Below are 25,003 nucleotides of genomic sequence, written 5' to 3' on the forward strand. Positions count from 1 at the left end.
ATCAAGTTAATGTGGTTGAATCCAAAAACATCTCTTTGGTGAATATCGATGACTGTTTTACTCTTATAATTTTTGGTTAACTTTCCTAGGCATAGGGAATGATTATTGACATTTTCATGTGAATTGGTCCGGTTATTAACTTTAGTCCTTCATGTTTGAAAATGAGGCTAGCTGATGCGAGTTTTCTTTTGGTTCTTGTGTTATATTGAGTTTTTGTGATTTTTAGCTATGAATAAACTTGACTGTACTCCGCTATTAGTTACTACTGAGAAACCGGGGATCTGCACCTAAAAGTGTTGATTCTCGCGTCAAAAGGTAGTAATTCCTATGAGTACGTGGTCACGTGGCGATAGAAGCTGAGTAACCAGGCTCCTTCATCTGGCCAATGTTGGAGTTCGCGTCAAAAGGCTCTAATGGCTAGCGACTAAGTCTTTTGTTACTATTGAAAAAAAAAAGAATCAAAAAAAAAAAATAGGGAAAAAAATGTGAAAAAAGTGAAGGTTGTGTTAATGTGTAATAAAAGTCAGCTTGCCGAATTATAGATTTAATGTTGAGATTTTGGTTAATAGTTGGACCATTTGCTGATAAATGTTATGCGTTATTCCTTTTTCTTAGATTAGTTAACCTGAAATTAGAGAAGTTTGTGGTTTAGAAGCTAACCGGAGTGATGTTTCTTGGATTTGACCATTGATGCTTGATTATTATTTTTTTTGGTATCTTGGCAATTTTGTAGATAGAGCAGTAGCCACTATCAAATATTGGTGTTTGTTCGTTATTCTCATGCTTGAGGACAAGCATGGTTTAGGCGTGGGGGGAATTGATAGGGTGCAATTTTGTCATTTATTTTATTATTAATTTTTCCTATTACCTGACCTGATGTGAATTAATTATTAGATTCTACTCACTTTTCGTAATTTATATTTATTTCAGGGAGTAGAACAAAAATATCACAATCAGGGCCAATTTGACAATTATCAAGAAAGAGTTCAAGTAGCAGGCATCTAGGGACATTTTTGGAATATCAAACCACAACCCTTCTTGGTAATTGGCCCGAAGACAGCATTAAAAAGAGGAGGCCGAAGTCTTCTTTTTGGCTCTCGAATCTTCTTCCTCTCCGGAGAGGGAGCCGCCGCACAGCACAGAGAGAGCTTTAGACTTTTCTTCATTCTTTTAGTCCTGAGTAATAGATTGTATCTTCTTGGTACGTAGGACTACTTAGCTTAGTTCCTTTGACTTTTCTTCTTCATATATTAGTGGGGCTCTTGGTAGTTTGTTCCCTCACATGTCAGAGCCTTTTGAAGAATTGAATCGTACACTGTAGTTTCTCATTTTTCTTTCATTCATTCGGCCAAATTGAATTCGCACAAGCAAGGACAAAGGCCGCAGTTGCCGTTTCGATTTTGTGTGAATTTTGTTCATTAATTATGAACTAATCTCCCCACTCTAGCCAAGGGACAACGGATGCTTTGAGTCACCTAAAATTGTGAGATCGATTTAATTTTATCTTTTCCTTTATTTATTGGTATTCGCATATTCCTTGATTGCAGTGCTTATGATTGTTTAATTAATTGATTGTCTTGGATCCGGATAATTGGTTAATTTGATAATCTATTGTCAATTGGGACGTTAAATCCGTAATTGTTTAATTGTCTCAAAATAGTGATAACTGGCATGATTGGATTTGTGTCAGGGGAATACGTGGGCTAATCTAAAATAACCCTGGTAGTGCGTTATTTGGTTAGAATATGGCTCCTCTAATACGTAAGGCAATTGGAGAATTAAATTCTATGGGCGTACCTAGGATTATTTCTCAATTAGAGCAGTGATTAACGGCCGTACCTTGATCACTGACACAGTAAGGAGGAGTTGACTGCCATCGATTGTTTGGTAGTTATAACCTATTTATTGATAAATAATTGGAATTGCCTTTGCTTATCGATGATCAATTAGGTGAACCATTGCTGAAGTCATTCCTTGGCTAGATCCTTAATTATCACTCATTTGATTTTAGTAATTTGTTATTTAATTTTAGTAGTTTCTTAGATTTTATTTGAATTTATTTAAATTGTCACCCCTGAGATAAAAACATCCCCCTTTGTCACTGTGAATTTAAAAAGAAACAATTACTCCCAGTCCCTGTGGATTCGACCCTGCTTACCACTATTTACAGAAATTACTTTTAGTTTGAGCAGGTATTTATTATTGCACAGGTTTCGACAACCTGTCAATATTTTATGTGGGGAACGAGTTCAACATGCTTCATCATCTTTGCAAGAGGAATTAGATATGAATCAGTTCGCTAATTCAGACACTTTATTAGGTATGTGATTTCTCTTACAATTACGACAATAATACTTTTCTTATAGTTTTATGATTTTATCTATTCAAGCACTATTTTTTGAATATATTCATGCAGATTCAGAAATGGATACTTCATGCAATAATGTACCTAATTATGAACGAAGAGACATTCCTAAACGTAAGTTTTTGTGATTTAAATGTAAGAGTCATTTAGTTTTTTGGTTTCGTGATGACAAATGTAATCTTTTATAATTCATAGGTACATTTTTTGAACGTTGGGATTTTGGATTTCCTTCGCATACATGTCCTTATTGTGGAGCAATTTTATGGTATGAAGAGAGAACCATAAAATCTCAACATGTTGCTTCTCCAAGATTTTCAATCTGTTGTCAAGAAGGGCAAGTTCAATTGCCTCTACTTATCGAACCACCACAATTTCTGAAGCAATTATTGGAATATAATGGAAGACGTCAAGCTAAACATTTTCGAGAGAATATCAGAGCTTTTAACATGATGTATGCATTCACATCGATGGGTGGTTGTATTGACAACACCATAAATGATGGACGTGGCCCGTACGTTTTTCGAATCAATGGGCAAAATCATCATAAAATAGGGTCTCTTATACCTCCTGATGGTCGTCTTGGAACTTTCGCACAGTTTTATGTTCATGACACACAAAATGAGGTCAGGAATAGGATGCATCCATTTAGTACAGTAAACAGAAATTGTGATTTGGATCCTGAAATTGTCAATGGATTGAAAGAGATGTTGGACGAGTATAATCCACTTGCAAAGGCATTTCGAATGGCAAGGGACAGGTTTCAGGAATCCAATTACATGTCAGTTCGTTTGAGATTGATTGGTACTCGATCTCGAGATGGAAGACAATACAACTTACCAACATCATCAGAAGTAGCTGCACTTATAGTCGGTGATGGAGAGCAGGCAAGGGGAAATCGAGATATTATTGTTGAGGAAAAAACTATGGGGTTAAAAAGAATCACTGAATTGCATCCAAGTTTTATGGCGATGCAATATCCAATCATATTTCCTTATGGTGAAGATGGTTTTAGGGTGAACATACCAAGAAATGTGTCTCCAAATCCAAGAAAGAGTAACGGTAAAAGAAAGTTTATCAGCATGCGGTAATTCTATGCTTTCAGAATACAAAATAGACTCAATGAAGCGAAAACATTGGTCAGTGCAGGTAATTTATTTCAGCAGTATATTGTTGATGCTTTTGCTGCAATTGAGGAAAATAATTTGAATTGGATTTGTGCCAATCAGCAAAAGATTAGAGCAGAATTATACAAAGGTTTGCAAGATAATGTGGTACGAGGTGATACGACACCTGCATCAGCAGGAAAAAGGTTGGTTTTGCCTTCAACTTTTACCGGTGGACCAAGATATATGGTTCAAAATTATCAAGATGCAATAGCAATATGCAGATTCATGGGTCCTCCTGATCTTTTTATTACTTTCACATGCAATTCTAATTGGCCAGAAATCAGCAAGGGTATAAGTTTGATCCCTGATCAGAAAGTTGTGGATCGACCTGATATCGTTGCACGTGTTTTTCACATAAAATTAGATCAATTGATGAATGATTTAACACATGGACAGCATTTTGGCAAGGTGATGGCAGGTATCAAACTAACAAAATATTTTATTTATTTTTTCAAAAATATTTAATTTATATCAAATTCTCATTTAATTTCATATACTTATACTTTGTACAGCATTATATACAATTGAGTTTCAAAAGAGAGGGTTGCCCCATGCGCATAATCTGTTATTCTTACATCCAGATGATAAGTGCACTACACCAAGAGATGTTGATTGAATCATTTCAGCCGAATTGCTAGATAAGAATACTGATCCAATAGCTTATGAAGCAGTTTTACAATTTATGTCACACGGACCATGTGGACCAGCTAATACAAGGTCACCGTGTATGGAAAATGGAAAGTGCAGTAAACATTATCCCAAATATTTTCAGACTGAAACAATAATTGATGAAAACGATTTTCCAGTATACAGGAGAAGGGACAATGGACGAGAAGGTATTAAAGCTGGTGTGAAAATTGATAATCGATGGATCATTCCTCATACTGTTGATTTGGTTGTCAAATATTGGGGACATGTTTGTGTTGAATTGTGCAATCAGGGCAGGTCTATAAAATATTTATTCAAATATGTGAATAAAGGATATGATAGAGCCACTTTTGTCATTGAGGAAAATGATGCAACTGATGGACAGAGTGGAACACGAGTTGTTCGTGAAGTGGATGAGATAAAAAGATATCTAGATTGCCAATATATATCAGCATCAGAGGCTTGCTGGAGAATTTTTTATTTTGACATCCAATATCGGAGTATTGCCGTTCAAAGATTAAATTTTCATCTTCCAAATGAACAGCCTGTGCTATTTGGTGATAATGATCCTTTGGATGAAGTATTAAATAGAGCAGAAGAACATAGTACAATGTTCATTGAATGGATGAAAACGAACTCCACAGATACATCTGCTCAACAGTTGACTTATGCAGATTTTCCTACACAATGGACATGGAAAAAGAAGTTGAGAAAATGGGTTAAACGGAAGTTTGGTCGATCAATAGGTAGAATTTTTTATGCTCATCCTTCAACTGGAGAAAGATTCTACTTACGCATGTTATTGAACATTGTCAAAGGTCCAAGGTCATTTGAGGAGATTAGGACAGTTAACGGAGTCGTGCATCCAACGTTTAAAGCGGCATGTCAAGCGTTGAGATTATTGGGTAGTGATGAAGAATGGCATAATGCTATAAGAGAAGCAGCAAATTGGCAAACAGGTCAGCAATTACGTGAATTATTTGTGACCATGTTATTATTTTCTGAGGTATCTAATCCATTAGATTTATGGGAGAAAAATTGGGAGTTTCTTTCTGATGACATATCCTATCGACAACGTTGTATACTTGGAGATAATTTTATATCTTTCAGTGATTCCCAAATAAAGAATTATGCACTTTATGAAGTTGAAAAAATTCTCAATCGAAATAGTAGAAGTTTGAAAGAATTTCCTGGAATTCCATTCCCTGATATGCTATTGGATAATGATAATCGAAATCGGTTTATTATTGAGGAATTGAATTATAATAGGGAAATTCTTGCACAAGAACACTTTCAACTACAAAGTGGGTTGAATGAGCAACAACTACAAGTGTATAATGCAGTCATTCATGCTGTTGATTATGGTCTCGGTGGTCTCTTTTTTGTTTATGGTAGTGGAGGAACAGGAAAGACTTATTTGTGGAGAACTATAATTGCTCGATTACGTTCACAAGGAAAAATAGTTTTGGTGGTAGCATCTTCTGGTATAGCTTCTCTATTGTTGCCTGGTGGAAGGACAGCTCATTCGAGATTTAAAATTCCTATAATTATAGATGGTGATTCTACTTGCGCAATATCACAGGGATCACAATTGGCTGAGTTAATTTGTAAAGCATCATTGATTATTTGGGATGAAGCTATAATGTTACATCGAAATATTTTTGAAGCGGTTGACAGAACATTCAGGGATATCTTACGCTTTCATGATCCTGACTCTGAGCACAAAGTTTTTGGTGGCAAAACTATGTTACTTGATGGTGATTTCAGGCAAATTCTTCCTGTCGTACCCAAAAGGGGTAGAACTGAAATTGTTGCTTCATCAATTAATCGATCTTCTTTGCTTTGGGGTCATTGTCATTTATATCTATTATCTTTGAATATGCGTATACGAGCTAATGACATGCATTCAGATTCTGTTGAAAGTTTAGAAGAATTCAGCAAATGGATTTTAGATTTGGGTGAAGGAAAATTATCAGCTATTTCCTTTGATGATGAAGACGAATCTACTTGGATAGAGATTCCTAATAATCTACTCATTCCTCAGGATACTGACTGCATACACCGCATCATTGATAGTACGTATCCTGATCTATTGGCTAATTATAATAATGCTTCATATCTTCGCAATAGAGCTATTCTTGCCCCGACCAATGATGTTGTTGATGAAGTAAATTCTGTTATTCTATCATCCATTCTTGGCCAATCTAGGATATACTTAAGTGCTGATAGAATCTGTCCCACCTCTGATTGCGGACTTGAGCAAGCTTCTTTATACCCGGTTGAGTTTTTGAATACACTTAAATTCTCTGGAATTCCAAATCATTCAATTGAGTTAAAGGTTGGAATTCCAATTATTCTGCTACGCAATATGAATCAGAGTCGGGGTCTGTGCAATGGTACACGGTTGATAATTACAAATCTGGGAGATAACATCATAGAAGCTGAAATGATTACAGGGTCAAGTATAGGGACAAGATTTTTCATTCACAGGATTGACATGACTCCTACGGATTCAAAATGGCCTTTTGTGATGATTCGACGTCAGTTTCCTATTAAGGTTTGTTTTGCTATGATAATAAATAAGAGTCAAGGCCAAACTTTTGATAACGTTGGAGTGTACTTGACAAAACCTGTATTTAGTCACGGCCAATTATACGTTGCTGCTTCTCGAGTAACCTCCCGTCAAGGATTGAAGTTTTTGATCAAGGATGATCGAAATCCGGAAAATCGTCGTACAAGAAATATTGTTTATCGAGACATATATGATAATTTACGCATTGGTATAGGTTAAATTCTAAAGCTTGATTTATAATTCATGCGTATGCAATTTTGTTTGTTTTTATTTATGCGCTTATTAATCATATATTGAAGTATTTAGTTTAGATACCTATATGCAATTATTTTATAAGTTGGTGAATTTTGGTAGCAGACACAAGTTCGTTACAATGAATTCAAGCCACAAGCTCTTGAATCAGTTGACTGTGGGATTTGATTCGAAGAAAATCAAGGTTAGAGTGACGCGCATGTGGGATGCCATTAACACAAATACTGGTGATGTGTTTGCTCTTGAAATGGTACTACTCGATGAAAATGTAAGTACCATCATTCATCCACCTATGACTGATTTGAGTTAAATTTGTTTATTTCATGACAATTTTTTCGTAATCTGTGATGTTTGAATTGTTTTAGGATAATCATATGGTGGCTATTGTACCAAAAAATTTGGTACAAAGGTTTCGACCACAACTACTTGAGGGGGATGTCTATATTTTGGAGAAATTTAGAGTGACACCAAGAAAACAATCTTGGAATGTTGTGCACAATGAGCATAATATTTATTTCACTTATACAACTCTGGTGAAAAAGCTTGATGGTCGAATGAGTTCAATAAAATTTCACAAATTTGAATTCATCGATTTCAATGACCTCTCTTCACGATGTCAAGTTTTTACATTCTTATCAGGTATGACGTAATAAGTTAATAGGGTAAATACTACTTTTATAAATACTACTTTTAGTTTTATTCATTTGAAAGTAGTGATTCCTAAATAATTATATGTGTTATACTTATTTATTTATGTGTAATATAGATGTGGTGGGAAGACTTTCTAAAGTGGGACCGATCTATGAAGTTTCGAAGAGTAATGGAACTGTAAAAAAATGAGATATTGCAATTAGCAATAAAAGGTATTTGCTGCTTTTTTTTTTAATTTAGTCTGCTAAATAAATTAGTTATAATATGAAGATTAGCTCATATTCTTATTTGAACAATTATTTTTGAGTAATTTCTATTCAAGTATTAATTTTGAGTGCTTTATATTGAAGTGGTGAAAGCATTAATGTCACATTATGGGGAACAACATCGAATCAGTTCAATGATGAGAATATTTTGGTGTCTGATCAACCATTAGTGTTGGTGATCTCTTCAGTGACAGTTAAACAATTCAGAGGTAATGATATAAACATCAGTGAAACTCTCATAGTAAACATATTGTTATTTCTTTTCATTAGCATTCTTAATGGAGCTCAAGATTTGATGCTTACTCAAGTTCATACTATCTGTCATCAACAACTGCCACACGAGTATATATGAATCTAAATATTTCTGAAGTTGCAGATTATTTGAATTGGTAAAGCTATATATCTTTATTAAATGTTTATTTAATATTTTCATATATATTGTATATAAGTAATTAAGATAAAATTGTTATTAGCATTGATAGCACTGCTCCTCAAACTATTGAGGTTTTACATCCTCCAAAAACGCGAGAAGCTATACAGCAACTAATGTTCAAGAATCGAAAATTTTTATCAGAGATATATCAGATAATGGCCGGTGTTCAAACAGAGGTACAATTAAAGTTACAAGTTACAATTATAGCACATTAGTTTTCACAATTAAAAATATTAATTATTTAAATTGACTGCTTAAATTGGTCATTTCTCTAGGAATTGGTTTACACTTCCAAAGTGACAATTCTGAAAGTTGATTTCAATAGTCAACTGCACTACAAAGCATGTCCAAAATTTCAGAGAAAAGTGACATTAGAAGGATCTAATTTTGTGTGCAATGCTTGCAATCAAAATGTGGAGTATCCTAAATTGAGGTATGTTGTAGGTGTTAACATTTTTTATCATTTTAATTGCTACAATATCTACATAAATATAACTTTTAGAATATGTGTTTTTATACAGGTATATGTTAAAAGTCTTGGTAAGTGATGCAACCGGTAGTGCTTGGTTTGTTATATTTGATCAAGAGGCTGAAAGAATAATAGAACACAAACTTTCTTTTGTTCTTGAAGAATTTAACAAGGTAAACTTATATCTAATTTTTGAGAAGTTTTTAATAATAGTAGACAATCCGACACTTATCTTAGCCGTTGAATAGTATAACAAAAAAAAATCTATTATGCATTTCATTTTTAGGAAGGATTTAGCAATGAAATCATGTCATCAATTATAAATAAGATCACATGGAAACCTTTTGTGTTCCAAATCAAGTTGAACAATTACAATTTGGAACAAGGTAGTAATAGATTTACAGTGACTAGATGGTTCCACTGTGATTTCGAGAGGGAAACGAATTTCATGCTTTCACAGGTAATGTGCAATAAATTTATCTTATATTTCACATATTATATCTCACATAATATTTTGCCTTTAATTTTGATAAATCATTATCAGATTGGTGGAACCAACAACCAATACCAACCTGAAGTATTTTCTTCCCAGATCCCAATTAGTACACCAGATGATTCTAATCAACAGCATTTCAATACACTTCATATGAATAATTCATCAGAGGGTTCAACAAAAATCACAGAAGAAGGGAATCCTCATAAAAAGATTTGCATGAGAAGGTAGATTTAATATACTATTTTACTTTCTTAAATTATAATCTTTACGTATTATTATACATAACTTTGAATGCGATAAATCATTTATTTTTTTATACTTAGTTATCCTGTTTTCCTATCATGCAGTGATAATGAAAAATCAATAAATGCTGATTTGCACGAACAAATCGAGGAGAATGTTCAAACAGAAGAAAAATCAAAACAAGTTCCTGAAAAATAGAATATTATTTAATACTATTTACTGCACTTTTTTATTTATTTTCAAGTTTTTGAATGTTATGGTATTGTTGAATGTTATTTTTTTCATTTTTGAATCATTACTCACTGAATTAGATGTTCAAATTTATATTATAAAAATATTTTATATTACAATGCGCACATAGTAATATACTTAAGACAAGTTATAATAGATTATACATTAAATTTGTATTTTATATCGACATTTTTATAAAATTAACTAATTTTTTTTTTCGAGGATTCCCGTTCAACGAACGGGTACAAAACTAGTTTATTAGTAATTTGATGGGTCGAACTTATATTTGATTTAGTTCTTCTTCCGATTTTAAATGTGGGACATCTCATTCAATCCTTCCCCTTAGAAATTTTATGTACTTGCAAAATTTGGTCATAACTATCCACTTAGTCGTACGCAGATTTTAGAGAATCCCACGCAGAGATCAAACGAGATTTGTTTTGATACCTCCAAATCTACTAGATTGGTCCAATAACTTTTTAAATTGAAACTATGTGTTAATTCAAAATTATTAATAATTCATTGGACCGAAACTTATATTTCATTTCTTTCTTCTTCCGATATCCGTTGTGGATTATCTCAGTAGACATTCACTTGCATGAACACAAAAAACACGTTCCGGATAAGATTTTGGGATAAGATGGCTGAATGAAAGGGTCGTTGCAATAATATATAGAATATATTACAGACCTTTATCTTCACATTTAAATCCTAAATTTATAATGACTCCAACTCTTAAAGAAGAAACAACTTTATTACAAGTAGATGCAGATAAACCTACTACATATACTCCAAAAAGACTAAAGTGGAATGAAATAACAATACCAAGTGAATTTGAAATTAAAAATCCACAACTAGCAAGAAATATAGAACAGATTACTGCAGAAGATATTATAGAAAAAGCAGATGGAAGTACTTTAATAAGATTTTCATCATTAAGAGAAAGACCAGAATCATCATATTCATGGTTACCCGCTAGACGTTCAAATTATGAGTCAACTGAAGTTAATTTTCCTATAGAAAGTACCTCAAATTTTAAATATAAAACACCTATACCTGAAGTTATAAATCAAAATCAATCAGAATATTCCCCAACTCATTCACAAATGAAAGGAGAAATAAATGTTATAAATAAACCCTATAAAATAAACCATAAATACTTACAAGAAGATTTTGAAGATGAAATAAACACAGAAAAAAGAATTTGGTTTTTTCAATTGGAATCAGAATATAAAGAAAAATTAATTTTGGAATGGAAAAAAGAATTAGATAAACAAAAGTTTGATTTTCCTTTCTTTAATTGGTTATCATTTTATACTTTAAAATTAGGAATAAATAATGTCTATAACACACCTCAAATAAATGTTCAAACTAATTTATATAAAAAATGGAAATTAAAAGATGAACAAGTTGTAACTTCAATACACCCTCCATTACAAGAAGTAAAAATTAATATAGGACAAGGAGAAATTATAGTCTCACCTTTTAAGAAAGGAAGAGAAGCTGAATCAAGTACAAATAATTCAATAAATCTAGAAGATCTTAAAAAAGTGTACCAACAAAATAATTATACAAATCAAATCCTTCATACAATATCTCAACATATAGAAGTATTAAATACTAAGATAGATACAATAAAGAAAACAGAATTAAAATTCCCAAATGATATCTCAGCACCTCATTTTAAGCCAAGAAGCCTAACAAGAGAAAAAGAACATGAATTAGTACAAAATATTAATAATCAAAAAATAAATAATACAGATAATTTATTAAATAAAATATCTCAAGCTCTACAAAACTTAACTACAGAATCTAAACCTTCAACTCCAAAAATAAATACATTAGATAAAATAATAGAAGAAAATTCAACTGATGAAATAGAAGAATCTGAAAAATCAGAAGAATCAGAAACAGAAAAAGAAGATATGATTTTACCCATAGAAAACCAATTTGAAGAAACAGAAGGAAATCAAATGAATAGAATAAAAAGAAAAAAACTATAATAACAACAGAAATAATTGGAAAATGATAAGTTCAAAAAATTATTATTCTAGACCAAGTCCTCCAGATATTCAATATGAAGAAAGATCAAAATTTAGAACGACTAAATATGATGGAGATTCAATATATGAATGGAATATAGATGGCAAAGTTGAATATGAAGTATTAAATAATTTGCAAGAAATGGGAATGGCTAGATTAGCTTACAAAATTAAAAATATTCAAGAAAGAAATATTGCAACATTATTAATTTCAGGATTTACTGGACAATTAAAAAATTGGTGGGATAATGCTTTAACTTTACAAAATAAATTATCAATATTAGATCATACACAAGAAATTGAAGATAATCAAGGAAATATTCAAATACAGTCAGATGCTGCAGAATTTCTAATTGTAACAATAGTCATGTATTTTATAGGAAATCCAAAAGAAAAACTAAATTCGAATAAAACATTTTTAACAAATTTAAGATGTCCAACATTATCAGATTTTAGATGGTATAAAGACTATGTTTTTAACTAATGTATTAAGAAGACCAGATTGTAATGCTTCATTTTGGAAAGAAAGATTCATAACAGGATTACCAAGTCTATTTTCACAAAGTATAATGGATAATTTACAAAAAGAAATGGGAACAGATGTCATTTCATTCGAAAATATTACTTTTGGACAATTATTTGCTTTTGTGAAAAAAAAAAGATTAATGTTATGTTCAGAATTAAGATTACAAATAAAATATGGATCAAAAAGAAAAGAAGTAGGATCATTCTATAATGCATTTGGAATTAAAAGAATTAAATCACCATCAGCATACAAAAAGAAAGTTAAAAAATATTCTAAGAAAATAAGATATAAAAAACCTAAGGAAAATGAACCAACTAAGAGGAGAAAATTTATTAGGAAAAAAATTGTCTGTTATAAATGTGGAAAAATAGGTCATAAAGCAAACAAATGTAAATTAAAAGAAAAAATTACAGAAATCTGTGCAAACGAAGAAGAAATTAAAAATAAAATAATAAATTTATTAATAAATGAAAAAGATCAAAGTTCTGAAGAAGAATATTATGATGATATATCTAGTTCAGAAAGTGAAGAAAATTGTAATTGTTCTAATACTCCAAAATATATAAATGTTATAACTAAAAAAGAAGATAAAGAATTTTTATTAGATATAATAGATAAAATTGAAGATCCAATAGCTAAAAAAGAATATTTAGAAAGATTAAAGAACTTAATTATTCAAGAGGATAAAATGCCAAAAATAATAGAACCTTTTAGTATTTCTAAATTAATTGACAAATATCCAAATATAAATATAATGAAAAAAGAAACTACTAAAGATCTTCAATCTGAAATTAATAATATAAAAATACAAGTAAAACAATTACAACAAGAAATTATAGAATTAAAAACAAAAGATTTAGAAATAGAAGCAAGAATAGCATTAATAAATGATCAGCCCTCAACCTCTAATTCAAAAACAGAAAAAATAATAATCTCAGAAAAACCAGTAGAAGAAGATCAATATTTAAATACTATAGAAAGAATGACATTTCAAAAATGGTTTGCTTTAGTAACTATTACAGTAGAAGATTTCAAAGAAACATTTGTAGCTCTAATAGATAGTGGAGCTGATACAAGTTGTATTAAAGAAGGAATAATCCCCACTAAATATTGTGAAAGAACAAATGAAAAATTAATGGCAGCAAATGGAGAAGATTTAAAAGTAAAGTATAAATTTACAAAAGGATCAATATGTAATAATGAATATTGTATTAGACATAATTTTATAATTGTAAATAATATAAACCATGATGTAATATTGGGAACACCCTTTTTAATTCAAATATATCCATTTTCAGTAAGTAATGAAGGAATTTCAGTAAATATAATGAAAAAAATGGTTATCTTTAAATTTTTAACTCCAATAAGACAAAGGGAATTACAAACATTACAAACATCTTCAATATATAAAGCAATAAATACCATTACTAAAGTACAACAACAAATAAGCTATATTAAAGAAGAAAAGTCTTATTTAAAAATTGAATAACAATTAAAAGACATTAAGATACAAAAAAGAATATTAGAAATAGAAGAGTTATTACAAAGAGAAATCTGTACAGATATTCCTAATGCCTTTTGGGATAGAAAACAACATATGATAGAATTACCATATGAAAAAGATTTTAATGAAAAAAATATTCCAACAAAAGCTAGACCAATACAAATGAATTCTGAGTTATTAGAATTTTGTAAAAAAGAAATAAAAATACTAATAGATAAAGGATTAATAACACCCTCAAAATCACCTTGGAGCTGTGCGGCATTCTATGTAATGAATCAAGCTAAAAAAGAAAGAGGAGTTCCAAGATTAGTAATAAATTATAAACCCTTAAATAAAGTTTTGCAATGGATTAGATATCCTATTTCTAATAAAAAAGATTTGCTTAATAGACTATTTAATGCAAAAATCTTTTCAAAATTTGATTTAAAATCAGGATATTGGCAAATAATAATAGACCCAAAAGATAGATATAAAACAGCATTTACAACACCTTTTGGCCATTATGAATGGAAAGTTATGCCATTTGGATTAAAAAATGCACCATCAGAATTTCAAAACATAATGAATGATATTTTTAATCCTTATAGTTCATTCAGTATAGTGTATATAGATGATGTATTAATATTTTCAGAATCATTAGAACAACATTTTAGACATTTAAAAATATTTTTAAAAATAGTTAAGAAAAATGGATTAGTTGTTTCTGCTCCAAAAATGAAATTATTTCAAACTAAAGTAAGATTTTTAGGACATAATATTCATCAAGGCACAATAAAGCCCATTAATTGAGCTTTGGAATTTGCTACTAGATTTCCAGATGAAATAAAAGATAAAAATCAATTACAAAGGTTTTTAGGATGCCTAAATTATATAGCAGATTTTTCCCCTAATTTAAGAAAAGAATGTTCTATATTATTCAATAGACTAAAGAAAAATCCAAAACCTTGGACAGATGAACATACTCAAAAAATAAAATATTTAAAAGAGAAAATAGAATCATTACCATGTTTATGTTTACCTCATCCTAAAGCATTTATGATAGTAGAAACAGATGCATCAGAATTAGGATATGGAGGAATATTAAAACAAAAAATAGATAATTCTAAAGAAGAATTAGTTAGGTTTCATTCAGGAACCTGGTCTAACCCTCAGAAGAATTATTCAACAATTAAAAAAGAAATTTTATCTATAGTTTTATGCATGTCAAAATTTCAAGATGATTTATATAATAAAAAGTTTTTAATTAGAATAGATTGTAAATCTGCCAAAGAGATTTTACAAAAGGATGTTCAAAATATAGTCTCTAAACAAATATTTGCAAGATGGCAAGCTATTTTATCTGTCTTTGATTTTGAAATAGAATTTATCAAAGGAGAAAATAATTCTTTACCAGATTTTCTTACTAGAGAATTTCTACAAGGACATGGATCGTGAAATGATGGCTCAAAGAGAAGAACGAGAATATACCAATTATTTGAGAGCTCAAAGGGATTCTCCCAAACTCCAAAACAAAGAAAAAGATATCCAATCCAGAGGATATCAGTATTTTGCCCAAACCAGCTATGGCAGACAAAGTATTCCAACTCATCAAATTCCTAAGTATGACACCATATACATTCGAAAAGCCCTTACGCTACTATCACTCCTCAAGAAAAAGCCTTTCTTATTCAAAGAGAGATTCAGAGAAATACCATTCGAATCAAAGTTATGAAAAGAATTGAGAGAAGTGAGGAATTTATTCAATATCACAGAAAACAAAATAAGCAATTATCTGACCAACTTAAAGATATTGTTTATTAATATTGCAGGATTATGGATTCAAAAGCAGGAAATTCTAGGCCAAAGACTCCTCAAGATTATGAGATGAGTCTTACTCCTGTTACTCAAAACAGATTCCAACTCTTATCAGATTTTCCAGCGTTGACTTATAGTCAAGCTGCTTGTACTCCAACTTCTTCTCAAATAAAACCTCTTCAACAGATTCCAAAAACCCCAGAAAAATCCACTGAAAATACTTATTTTACCAAGCCATTTACTCAACATATCACTTTAACTAGATTCCAAGAAGTACCTTTGTATTCTACACTCAATCAAATTATCCAAAGAATCTTTCTCAAAAATGTTTTTGGCAACCAGATGATCCCTCAAAAAATTTGGATTATTATGAATTAATTCTTACAGATACTCAATCTGTAGAAATATTCCCAATTCCAGACAGAAAAAATCCAAATATAATTAGCCACTCAAAATGCATAATAAAGAAAGTTTGTTCTCCAAATGAATGGACTTCTCTTTATTCTAAAAAATCTTTTTCAGTAAGGTTCATTCCAGATGGATTCACATATCAAGATTACAAAATGGCATGGTATCGTGCCTTCCTTTTTAGACTATTCAATCATTCATGGTTCTTCACGTTCAAAGAAAATTGCAGCAGAAAATTTCCAATTTGGTTCAATCACTGGTGGAAATGGTTTGGACCACAACCAGAGATACTACCTCCAAATGTGCTTATGAGATTTCAAACGTATCTAAAAAGAGCAAAGGGGGAAGAATATACAAAACCAATTTTATTCCATATGGAGTTCAAAGTCCCGTGGATATTTTACTGGAGTTTCAAAATTCATCAAGAGTTTGAAAAACCACTTCCAATGTCATTAGTTAGAGAATTCAAAGTTAAATGGTGGACAGGATTCAACCAAGAATTCGGAGATCAAGTAAATGTTATCAGATTCCTAACTACCGGAGATAAACTCAAATGGACCAAACCAACATCTACTCCAACAACTTTTGTACCCATTGCAACAAAGTCTTCACCAACTCCAACCACTACGGCACCAACTCCAACCACTACTCCAATAAAGAAAGAAAAAGAAAAAAATACCGAGATGGTCCGTGACAACCTCAAATGACTTTTTGATGAAAAAGATGATGCAAGATCCAAGGCTACTCAAAGAATATCTGGACTACTTACAAAAGTCAGATAAGAAAGAAGAAATCGACAAAATTGACGAGTCAGCAGAATCATCCGAATCTACTTTTGATCCATTCGGAGGACCATGTGGACAAGATCCAAACGACTTTTGAAAAAGATGTCGACCACTTTTGAAAAAGATGTCGGCCACAAACAAAAAGAAGATGAAACTCAAATGAAGAAGAAATGAAATTCAAATGACAAAGTCCCGAGCCTCTATAAATTGAAGAAAGATTGCAGAATGAAGATATCGGTGAAATCCTCACTTGTAAACTTCTTTAAAATCCTCTACTACTCCCACTCAACCACTCTCAACTACTCCCAACTAATCCTTGTACTCAAGCTCTTGTAGCAAAGATCCAAATATTATAATAAAGTCTTCAAGGAATTCATTCATCAAAGCTTCCGTGTGCAACTCAAAGTTTTATTGTAAGTCCAAATCTTTATGCTTATTACAAGTTTATATTTCATTTGTGAATGAGTTGGGGAATATTCTGATTGATTTTGATTTATAACTTCTGGTATAGGTGTTTTATATTTAAAATTTGAGGTACTTTCTATAGGAAAATTAACTTCAGTTGACTCATAATTTGAACGTCTAGCGGGTAACCATGAATATGATGATTCTGGTCTTTCTCTTAATGATGAAAATCTTATTAAAGTACTTCCATCTGCTTTTTCTATAATATCTTCTGCAGTAATCTGTTCTATATTTCTTGCTAGTTGTGGATTTTTAATTTCAAATTCACTTGGTATTGTTATTTCATTCCACTTTAGTTTTTTTGGAGTATATGTAGTAGGTTTATCTGCATCTACTTGTAATAAAGTTGTTTCTTCTTTAAGAGTTGGAGTCATTATAAATTTAGGATTTAAATGTGAAGATAAAGGTCTGTAATATATTCTATATATTATTGCAAAATTCTTTGTATGTTTTTCAAATTCATTTCCCTGCATATGAATATCTAGTATGACTGAATTCAAGATGTGTGGATCTGTTAAGTCTATAGAAAAATTTGGAGCGCAATTAAAATATATTGGTCCATTACAAACATTTGTTTGAATCATAGATAATAAAGAAGTTTTATATCGTTTGAGTCTAGTATCTCTTAATGCTAAATATATTGGAGCATCTACTCCTAAATGGAATAAAGGTTTTACTGCGATTTGTATCAAACCTATATGAATATATCGATATCCTTTACTTAGATATTTTTGAATTGTATTATGATTTAATAATTGAATAGATTGATATTCTTCATGAATAGAAATTATTTCTTCATGTGTTTTAACTGATAGAGCAGTTTTAAAATCTAAAGGGCCAATTCTATAAATGTGTTCTATTTTTTCTTCTGGAATAGTCCAATCTGAATTATTTACGGGCATATGATATTCATGACTTTGTACTACATTATCTTGTTTTGAATTAGATCCTATTTTTAATTGTCTAAAGAATGCAGCCATGTCTAATATTTAATTAAATTTTTACTTTAACCGGGAACAACCGAGCACTAGGCCTGGAACATCCTACCCTGGACTTACCAACGGTCTTACAAGGCATCAAGTCTTACCAACGATTTTAGTAAAAGTTTAATGAAATATATAAACATAAATGCATGAAATAGTCAATTTAAATAGAAACTTAATTCAATAAAGAAAATGTAAAAACAAAGTTTAAATATGCGTATGCGAATAAAAGGGTGTGGCTCTGATACCACTTCTACCCAGGCAATATAAACTTGTAATAATCATAAAGATTTGGACTTACAATAAAACTTTGAGTTGCACACGGAATCTTTGATGAATGAATTCCTTGAAGACTTTATTATAATATTTGGATCTTTGCTACAAGAGCTTGAATACAAGGATTAGTTGGGAGTAGTTGAGAGTGGTTGAGTGGGAGTAGTAGAGGATTTTAAAGAAGTTTACAAGTGAGGATTTCACCGATATCTTCATTCTGCAATCTTTCTTCAATTTATAGAGGCTCGGGACTTTGTCATTTGAATTTCATTTTTTCTTCATTTGAGTTTCATCTTCTTTTTGTTTGTGGCCGACATCTTTTTCAAAAGTGGTCGACATCTTTTTCAAAAGTCGTTTGGATCTTGTCCACATGGTCCTCCGAATGGATCAAAAGTAGATTCGGATGATTCTGCTGACTCGTCAATTTTGTCGATTTCTTCTTTCTTATCTGACTTTTGTAAGTAGTCCAGATATTCTTTGAGTAGCCTTGGATCTTGCATCATCTTTTTCATCAAAAAGTCATTTGAGGTTGCCTCGAATACCATCTCGGTATCTTTTTCTTTTTCTTTCTTTATTGGAGTAGTGGTTGGAGTTGGTGTCGTAGTGGTTGGAGTTGGTGAAGACTTTGTTGCAATGGATACAAAAGTTGTTGGAGTAGATGTTGGTTTGGTCCATTTGAGTTTATCTCCGGTAGTTAGAAATCTGATAACATTTACTTGATCTCCGAATTCTTGGTTGAATCCTGTCCACCATTTAACTTTGAATTCTCTAACTAATGACATTGGAAGTGATTTTTCAAGCTCTTGATGAATTTTGAAACTCCAGCAAAATATCCACGGGACTTTGAACTCCATATGGAATAAAATTGGTCTTGTATATTCTTCCCCCTTTGCTCTTTTTAGATACGTTTGAAATCCCATAAGCACATTTGGAGGTAGTATCTCTGGTTGTGGTCCAAACCATTTCCACCAGTGATTGAACCAAATTGGAAATTCTCTGCTGCAATTTTCTTTGAACGTGAAGAACCATGAATGATTGAATGGTCTAAAAAGGAAGGCACGATACCATGCCATTTTGTAATCTTGATATGTGAATCCATCTGAAATGAACCTTACTGAAAAGGATTTTTTAGAATAAAGAGAAGTCCATTCATTTGGAGAACAAACTTTCTTTATTATGCATTTTGAGTGGCTAATTATATTTGGATTTTTTCTGTCTGGAATTGGGAATATTTGTACAGATTGAGTATCTGTAAGAATTAATTCATAATAATCCAAATTTTTTGAGGGATCATCTGGTTGCCAAAAATATTTTTGAGGAAAGATTCTTTGGGTAATTTGATTGAGTGTAGAATACAAAGGTACTTCTTGGAATCTAGTTAAAGTGATATGTTGAGTAAATGGCTTGGTAAAATAAGTATTTTCAGTGGATTTTTCTGGGGTTTTTGGAATCTGTTGAAGAGGTTTTATTTGAGAAGAAGTTGGAGTACAAGCAGTTTGACTATAAGTCAACGCTGGAAAATCTGATAAGAGTTGGAATCTGTTTTGAGTAACAGGAGTAAGACTCATCTCATAATCTTGAGGAGTCTTTGGCCTGGAATTTCCTGCTTTTGAATCCATAATCCTGCAATATTAATAAACAATATCTTTAAGTTGGTCAGATAATTGCTTATTTTGTTTTCTGTGATATTGAATAAATTCCTCACTTCTCTCAATTCTTTTCATAACTTTGATTCGAATGGTATTTCTCTGAATCTCTCTTTGAATAAGAAAGGCTTTTTTCTTGAGGAGTGATAGTAGCGTAAGGGCTTTTTCGAATGTATATGGTGTCATATTTAGGAATTTGATGAGCTGGAATACTTTGTCTGCCATAGTTGGTTTGGGCAAAATACTGATATCCTCTGGATTGGATATCTTTTTCTTTGTTTTGGAGTTTGGGAGAATCCCTTTGAGCTCTCAAATAATTGGTATATTCTCGTTCTTCTCTTTGAGCCATCATTTCACGATCCATGTCCTTGTAGAAATTTTCTAGTAAGAAAATCTGGTAAAGAATTATTTTCTCCTTTGATAAATTCTATTTTAAAATCAAAGACAGATAAAATAGCTTGCCATCTTGCAAATATTTGTTTAGAGACTATATTTTGAACATCCTTTTGTAAAATCTCTTTGGCAGATTTACAATCTATTCTAATTAAAAACTTTTTATTATATAAATCATCTTGAAATTTTGATATGCATAAAACTATGGATAAAATTTCTTTTTAAATTGTTGAATAATTCTTCTGAGGGTTAGACCAGGTTCCTGAATGAAACCTAACTAATTCTTCTTTAGAATTATCTATTTTTTGTTTTAATATTCCTCCATATCCTAATTCTGATGCATCTGTTTCTACTATCATAAATGCTTTAGGATGAGGTAAACATAAACATGGTAATGATTCTATTTTCTCTTTTAAATATTTTATTTTTTGAGTATGTTCATCTGTCCAAGGTTTTGGATTTTTCTTTAGTCTATTGAATAATATAGAACATTCTTTTCTTAAATTAGGGAAAAAATCTGTTATATAATTTAGGCATACACCGCATCATTGATAGTACGTATCCTGATCTATTGGCTAATTATAATAATGCTTCATATCTTCGCAATAGAGCTATTCTTGCCCCGACCAATGATGTTGTTGATGAAGTAAATTCTGTTATTCTATCATCCATTCTTGGCCAATCTAGGATATACTTAAGTGCTGATAGAATCTGTCCCACCTCTGATTGCGGACTTGAGCAAGCTTCTTTATACCCGGTTGAGTTTTTGAATACACTTAAATTCTCTGGAATTCCAAATCATTCAATTGAGTCAAAGGTTGGAATTCCAATTATTTTGCTACGCAATATGAATCAGAGTCAGGGTCTGTGCAATGGTACACGGTTGATAATTACAAATTTGGGAGATAACATCATAGAAACTGAAATGATTACAGGGTCAAGTATAGGGACAAGATTTTTCATTCACAGGATTGACATGACTCCTACGGATTCAAAATGGCCTTTTGTGATGATTCGACGTCAGTTTCCTATTAAGGTTTGTTTTGCTATGATAATAAATAAGAGTCAAGGCCAAACTTTTGATAACGTTGGAGTGTACTTGACAAAACCTATATTTAGTCACGGCCAATTATACGTTGCTGCTTCTCGAGTAACCTCCCGTCAAGGATTGAAGTTTTTGATCAAGGATGATCGAAATCCGGAAAATCGTCGTACAAGAAATATTGTTTATCGAGACATATATGATAATTTACGCATTGGTATAGGTTAAATTCTAAAGCTTGATTTATAATTCATGCGTATGCAATTTTGTTTGTTTTTATTTATGCGCTTATTAATCATATATTGAAGTATTTAGTTTAGATACCTATATGCAATTATTTTATAAGTTGGTGAATTTTGGTAGCAGACACAAGTTCGTTACAATGAATTCAAGCCACAAGCTCTTGAATCAGTTGACTGTGGGATTTGATTCGAAGAAAATCAAGGTTAGAGTGACGCGCATGTGGGATGCCATTAACACAAATACTGGTGATGTGTTTGCTCTTGAAATGGTACTACTCGATGAAAATGTAAGTACCATCATTCATCCACCTATGACTGATTTGAGTTAAATTTGTTTATTTCATGACAATTTTTTCGTAATCTGTGATGTTTGAATTGTTTTAGGATAATCATATGGTGGCTATTGTACCAAAAAATTTGGTACAAAGGTTTCGACCACAACTACTTGAGGGGGATGTCTATATTTTGGAGAAATTTAGAGTGACACCAAGAAAACAATCTTGGAATGTTGTGCACAATGAGCATAATATTTATTTCACTTATACAACTCTGGTGAAAAAGCTTGGTGGTCGAATGAGTTCAATAAAATTTCACAAATTTGAATTCATCGATTTCAATGACCTCTCTTCACGATGTCAAGTTTTTACATTCTTATCAGGTATGACGTAATAAGTTAATAGGGTAAATACTACTTTTATAAATACTACTTTTAGTTTTATTCATTTGAAAGTAGTGATTCCTAAATAATTATATGTGTTATACTTATTTATTTATGTGTAATATAGATGTGGTGGGAAGACTTTCTAAAGTGGGACCGATCTATGAAGTTTCGAAGAGTAATGGAACTGTAAAAAAATGAGATATTGCAATTACCAATAAAAGGTATTTGCTGCTTTTTTTTTTAATTTAGTCTGCTAAATAAATTAGTTATAATATGAAGATTAGCTCATATTCTTATTTGAACAATTATTTTTGAGTAATTTCTATTCAAGTATTAATTTTGAGTGCTTTATATTGAAGTGGTGAAAGCATTAATGTCACATTATGGGGAACAACATCGAATCAGTTCAATGATGAGACTATTTTGGTGTCTGATCAACCATTTAGTGTTGGTGATCTCTTCAGTGACAGTTAAACAATTCAGAGGTAATGATATAAACATCAGTGAAACTCTCATAGTAAACATATTGTTATTTCTTTTCATTAACATTCTTAATGGAGCTCAAGATTTGATGCTTACTCAGGTTCATACTATCTGTCATCAACAACTGCCACACGAGTATATATGAATCTAAATATTTCTGAAGTTGCAGATTATTTGAATTGGTAAAGCTATATATCTTTATTAAATGTTTATTTAATATTTTCATATATATTGTATATAAGTAATTAAGATAAAATTGTTATTAGCATTGATAGCACTGCTCCTCAAACTATTGAGGTTTTACATCCTCCAAAAACGCGAGAAGCTATACAGCAACTAATGTTCAAGAATCGAAAATTTTTATCAGAGATATATCAGATAATGGCCGGTGTTCAAACAGAGGTACAATTAAAGTTACAAGTTACAATTATAGCACATTAGTTTTCACAATTAAAAATATTAATTATTTAAATTGACTGCTTAAATTGGTCATTTCTCTAGGAATTGGTTTACACTTCCAAAGTGACAATTCTGAAAGTTGATTTCAATAGTCAACTGCACTACAAAGCATGTCCAAAATTTCAGAGAAAAGTGACATTAGAAGGATCTAATTTTGTGTGCAATGCTTGCAATCAAAATGTGGAGTATCCTAAATTGAGGTATGTTGTAGGTGTTAACATTTTTTATCATTTTAATTGCTACAATATCTACATAAATATAACTTTTAGAATATGTGTTTTTATACAGGTATATGTTAAAAGTCTTGGTAAGTGATGCAACCGGTAGTGCTTGGTTTGTTATATTTGATCAAGAGGCTGAAAGAATAATAGAACACAAACTTTCTTTTGTTCTTGAAGAATTTAACAAGGTAAACTTATATCTAATTTTTGAGAAGTTTTTAATAATAGTAGACAATCCGACACTTATCTTAGCCGTTGAATAGTATAACAAAAAAAAATCTATTATGCATTTCATTTTTAGGAAGGATTTAGCAATGAAATCATGTCATCAATTATAAATAAGATCACATGGAAACCTTTTGTGTTCCAAATCAAGTTGAACAATTACAATTTGGAACAAGGTAGTAATAGATTTACAGTGACTAGATGGTTCCACTGTGATTTCGAGAGGGAAACGAATTTCATGCTTTCACAGGTAATGTGCAATAAATTTATCTTATATTTCACATATTATATCTCACATAATATTTTGCCTTTAATTTTGATAAATCATTATCAGATTGGTGGAACCAACAACCAATACCAACCTGAAGTATTTTCTTCCCAGATCCCAATTAGTACACCAGATGATTCTAATCAACAGCATTTCAATACACTTCATATGAATAATTCATCAGAGGGTTCAACAAAAATCACAGAAGAAGGGAATCCTCATAAAAAGATTTGCATGAGAAGGTAGATTTAATATACTATTTTACTTTCTTAAATTATAATCTTTACGTATTATTATACATAACTTTGAATGCGATAAATCATTTATTTTTTTATACTTAGTTATCCTGTTTTCCTATCATGCAGTGATAATGAAAAATCAATAAATGCTGATTTGCACGAACAAATCGAGGAGAATGTTCAAACAGAAGAAAAATCAAAACAAGTTCCTGAAAAATAGAATATTATTTAATACTATTTACTGCACTTTTTTATTTATTTTCAAGTTTTTGAATGTTATGGTATTGTTGAATGTTATTTTTTTCATTTTTGAATCATTACTCACTGAATTAGATGTTCAAATTTATATTATAAAAATATTTTATATTACAATGCGCACATAGTAATATACTTAAGACAAGTTATAATAGATTATACATTAAATTTGTATTTTATATCGACATTTTTATAAAATTAACTAAATTTTTTTTTCGACGATTCCCGTTCAACGAACGGGTACAAAACTAGTTTATTAGTAATTTGATGGGGTCGAACTTATATTTGTTTTAGTTC

The 25,003-nt window shown here is 31.0% G+C and overlaps 3 protein-coding genes across 3 annotated transcripts in view; all 3 read left to right on the forward strand.

Moving 5' to 3' along the window:
* The window catches only part of LOC113766403, a 15,820-nt gene extending 8,850 nt beyond the window's left edge, over positions 1–6,970 (forward strand). The window contains exons 4-8 of the mRNA XM_027310598.1: positions 2,211–2,320; positions 2,417–2,479; positions 2,561–3,424; positions 3,512–3,949; positions 4,158–6,970. Of these exons, the coding sequence (XP_027166399.1) occupies positions 2,211–2,320; positions 2,417–2,479; positions 2,561–3,424; positions 3,512–3,949; positions 4,158–6,970 (4,288 nt within the window). The remainder of the gene's footprint in view (positions 1–2,210; positions 2,321–2,416; positions 2,480–2,560; positions 3,425–3,511; positions 3,950–4,157) is intronic.
* Positions 6,971–7,124: 154 nt separating this feature from the next.
* On the forward strand, positions 7,125–21,881 carry LOC113766404 (ATP-dependent DNA helicase PIF1-like). Its single transcript, XM_027310599.1, has 4 exons — positions 7,125–7,271; positions 8,629–8,786; positions 8,875–8,995; positions 21,120–21,881. The coding sequence occupies exons 1-4, from the start codon at positions 7,125–7,127 to the stop codon at positions 21,879–21,881; spliced, it is 1,188 nt and encodes a 395-aa protein (XP_027166400.1).
* A 154-nt stretch (positions 21,882–22,035) lies between these two features.
* LOC113766405 lies at positions 22,036–24,671 on the forward strand. Its single transcript, XM_027310600.1, has 5 exons — positions 22,036–22,182; positions 23,541–23,698; positions 23,787–23,907; positions 24,279–24,454; positions 24,578–24,671. The coding sequence occupies exons 1-5, from the start codon at positions 22,036–22,038 to the stop codon at positions 24,669–24,671; spliced, it is 696 nt and encodes a 231-aa protein (XP_027166401.1).
* Positions 24,672–25,003: the final 332 nt, after the last annotated feature.

The sequence above is a fragment of the Coffea eugenioides genome, chromosome 3 (assembly GCF_003713205.1).
Source record: "Coffea eugenioides isolate CCC68of chromosome 3, Ceug_1.0, whole genome shotgun sequence".
Taxonomy (NCBI): domain Eukaryota; kingdom Viridiplantae; phylum Streptophyta; class Magnoliopsida; order Gentianales; family Rubiaceae; genus Coffea; species Coffea eugenioides.

Coding starts and splice junctions, on each gene's coding strand:
- LOC113766404 (XM_027310599.1), top strand. CDS start 7,125: ATGAATTCAAGCCACAAGCTCTTGAATCAGTTGACTGTGGGATTTGAT. Junction 7,272..8,628: donor TGGTACTACTCGATGAAAAT/GTAAGTACCATC, acceptor TCATTTCTCTAG/GAATTGGTTTACACTTCCAA. Junction 8,996..21,119: donor TTCTTGAAGAATTTAACAAG/GTAAACTTATAT, acceptor TTCTTAAATTAG/GGAAAAAATCTGTTATATAA.
- LOC113766405 (XM_027310600.1), top strand. CDS start 22,036: ATGAATTCAAGCCACAAGCTCTTGAATCAGTTGACTGTGGGATTTGAT. Junction 22,183..23,540: donor TGGTACTACTCGATGAAAAT/GTAAGTACCATC, acceptor TCATTTCTCTAG/GAATTGGTTTACACTTCCAA. Junction 23,699..23,786: donor GTGGAGTATCCTAAATTGAG/GTATGTTGTAGG, acceptor GTTTTTATACAG/GTATATGTTAAAAGTCTTGG.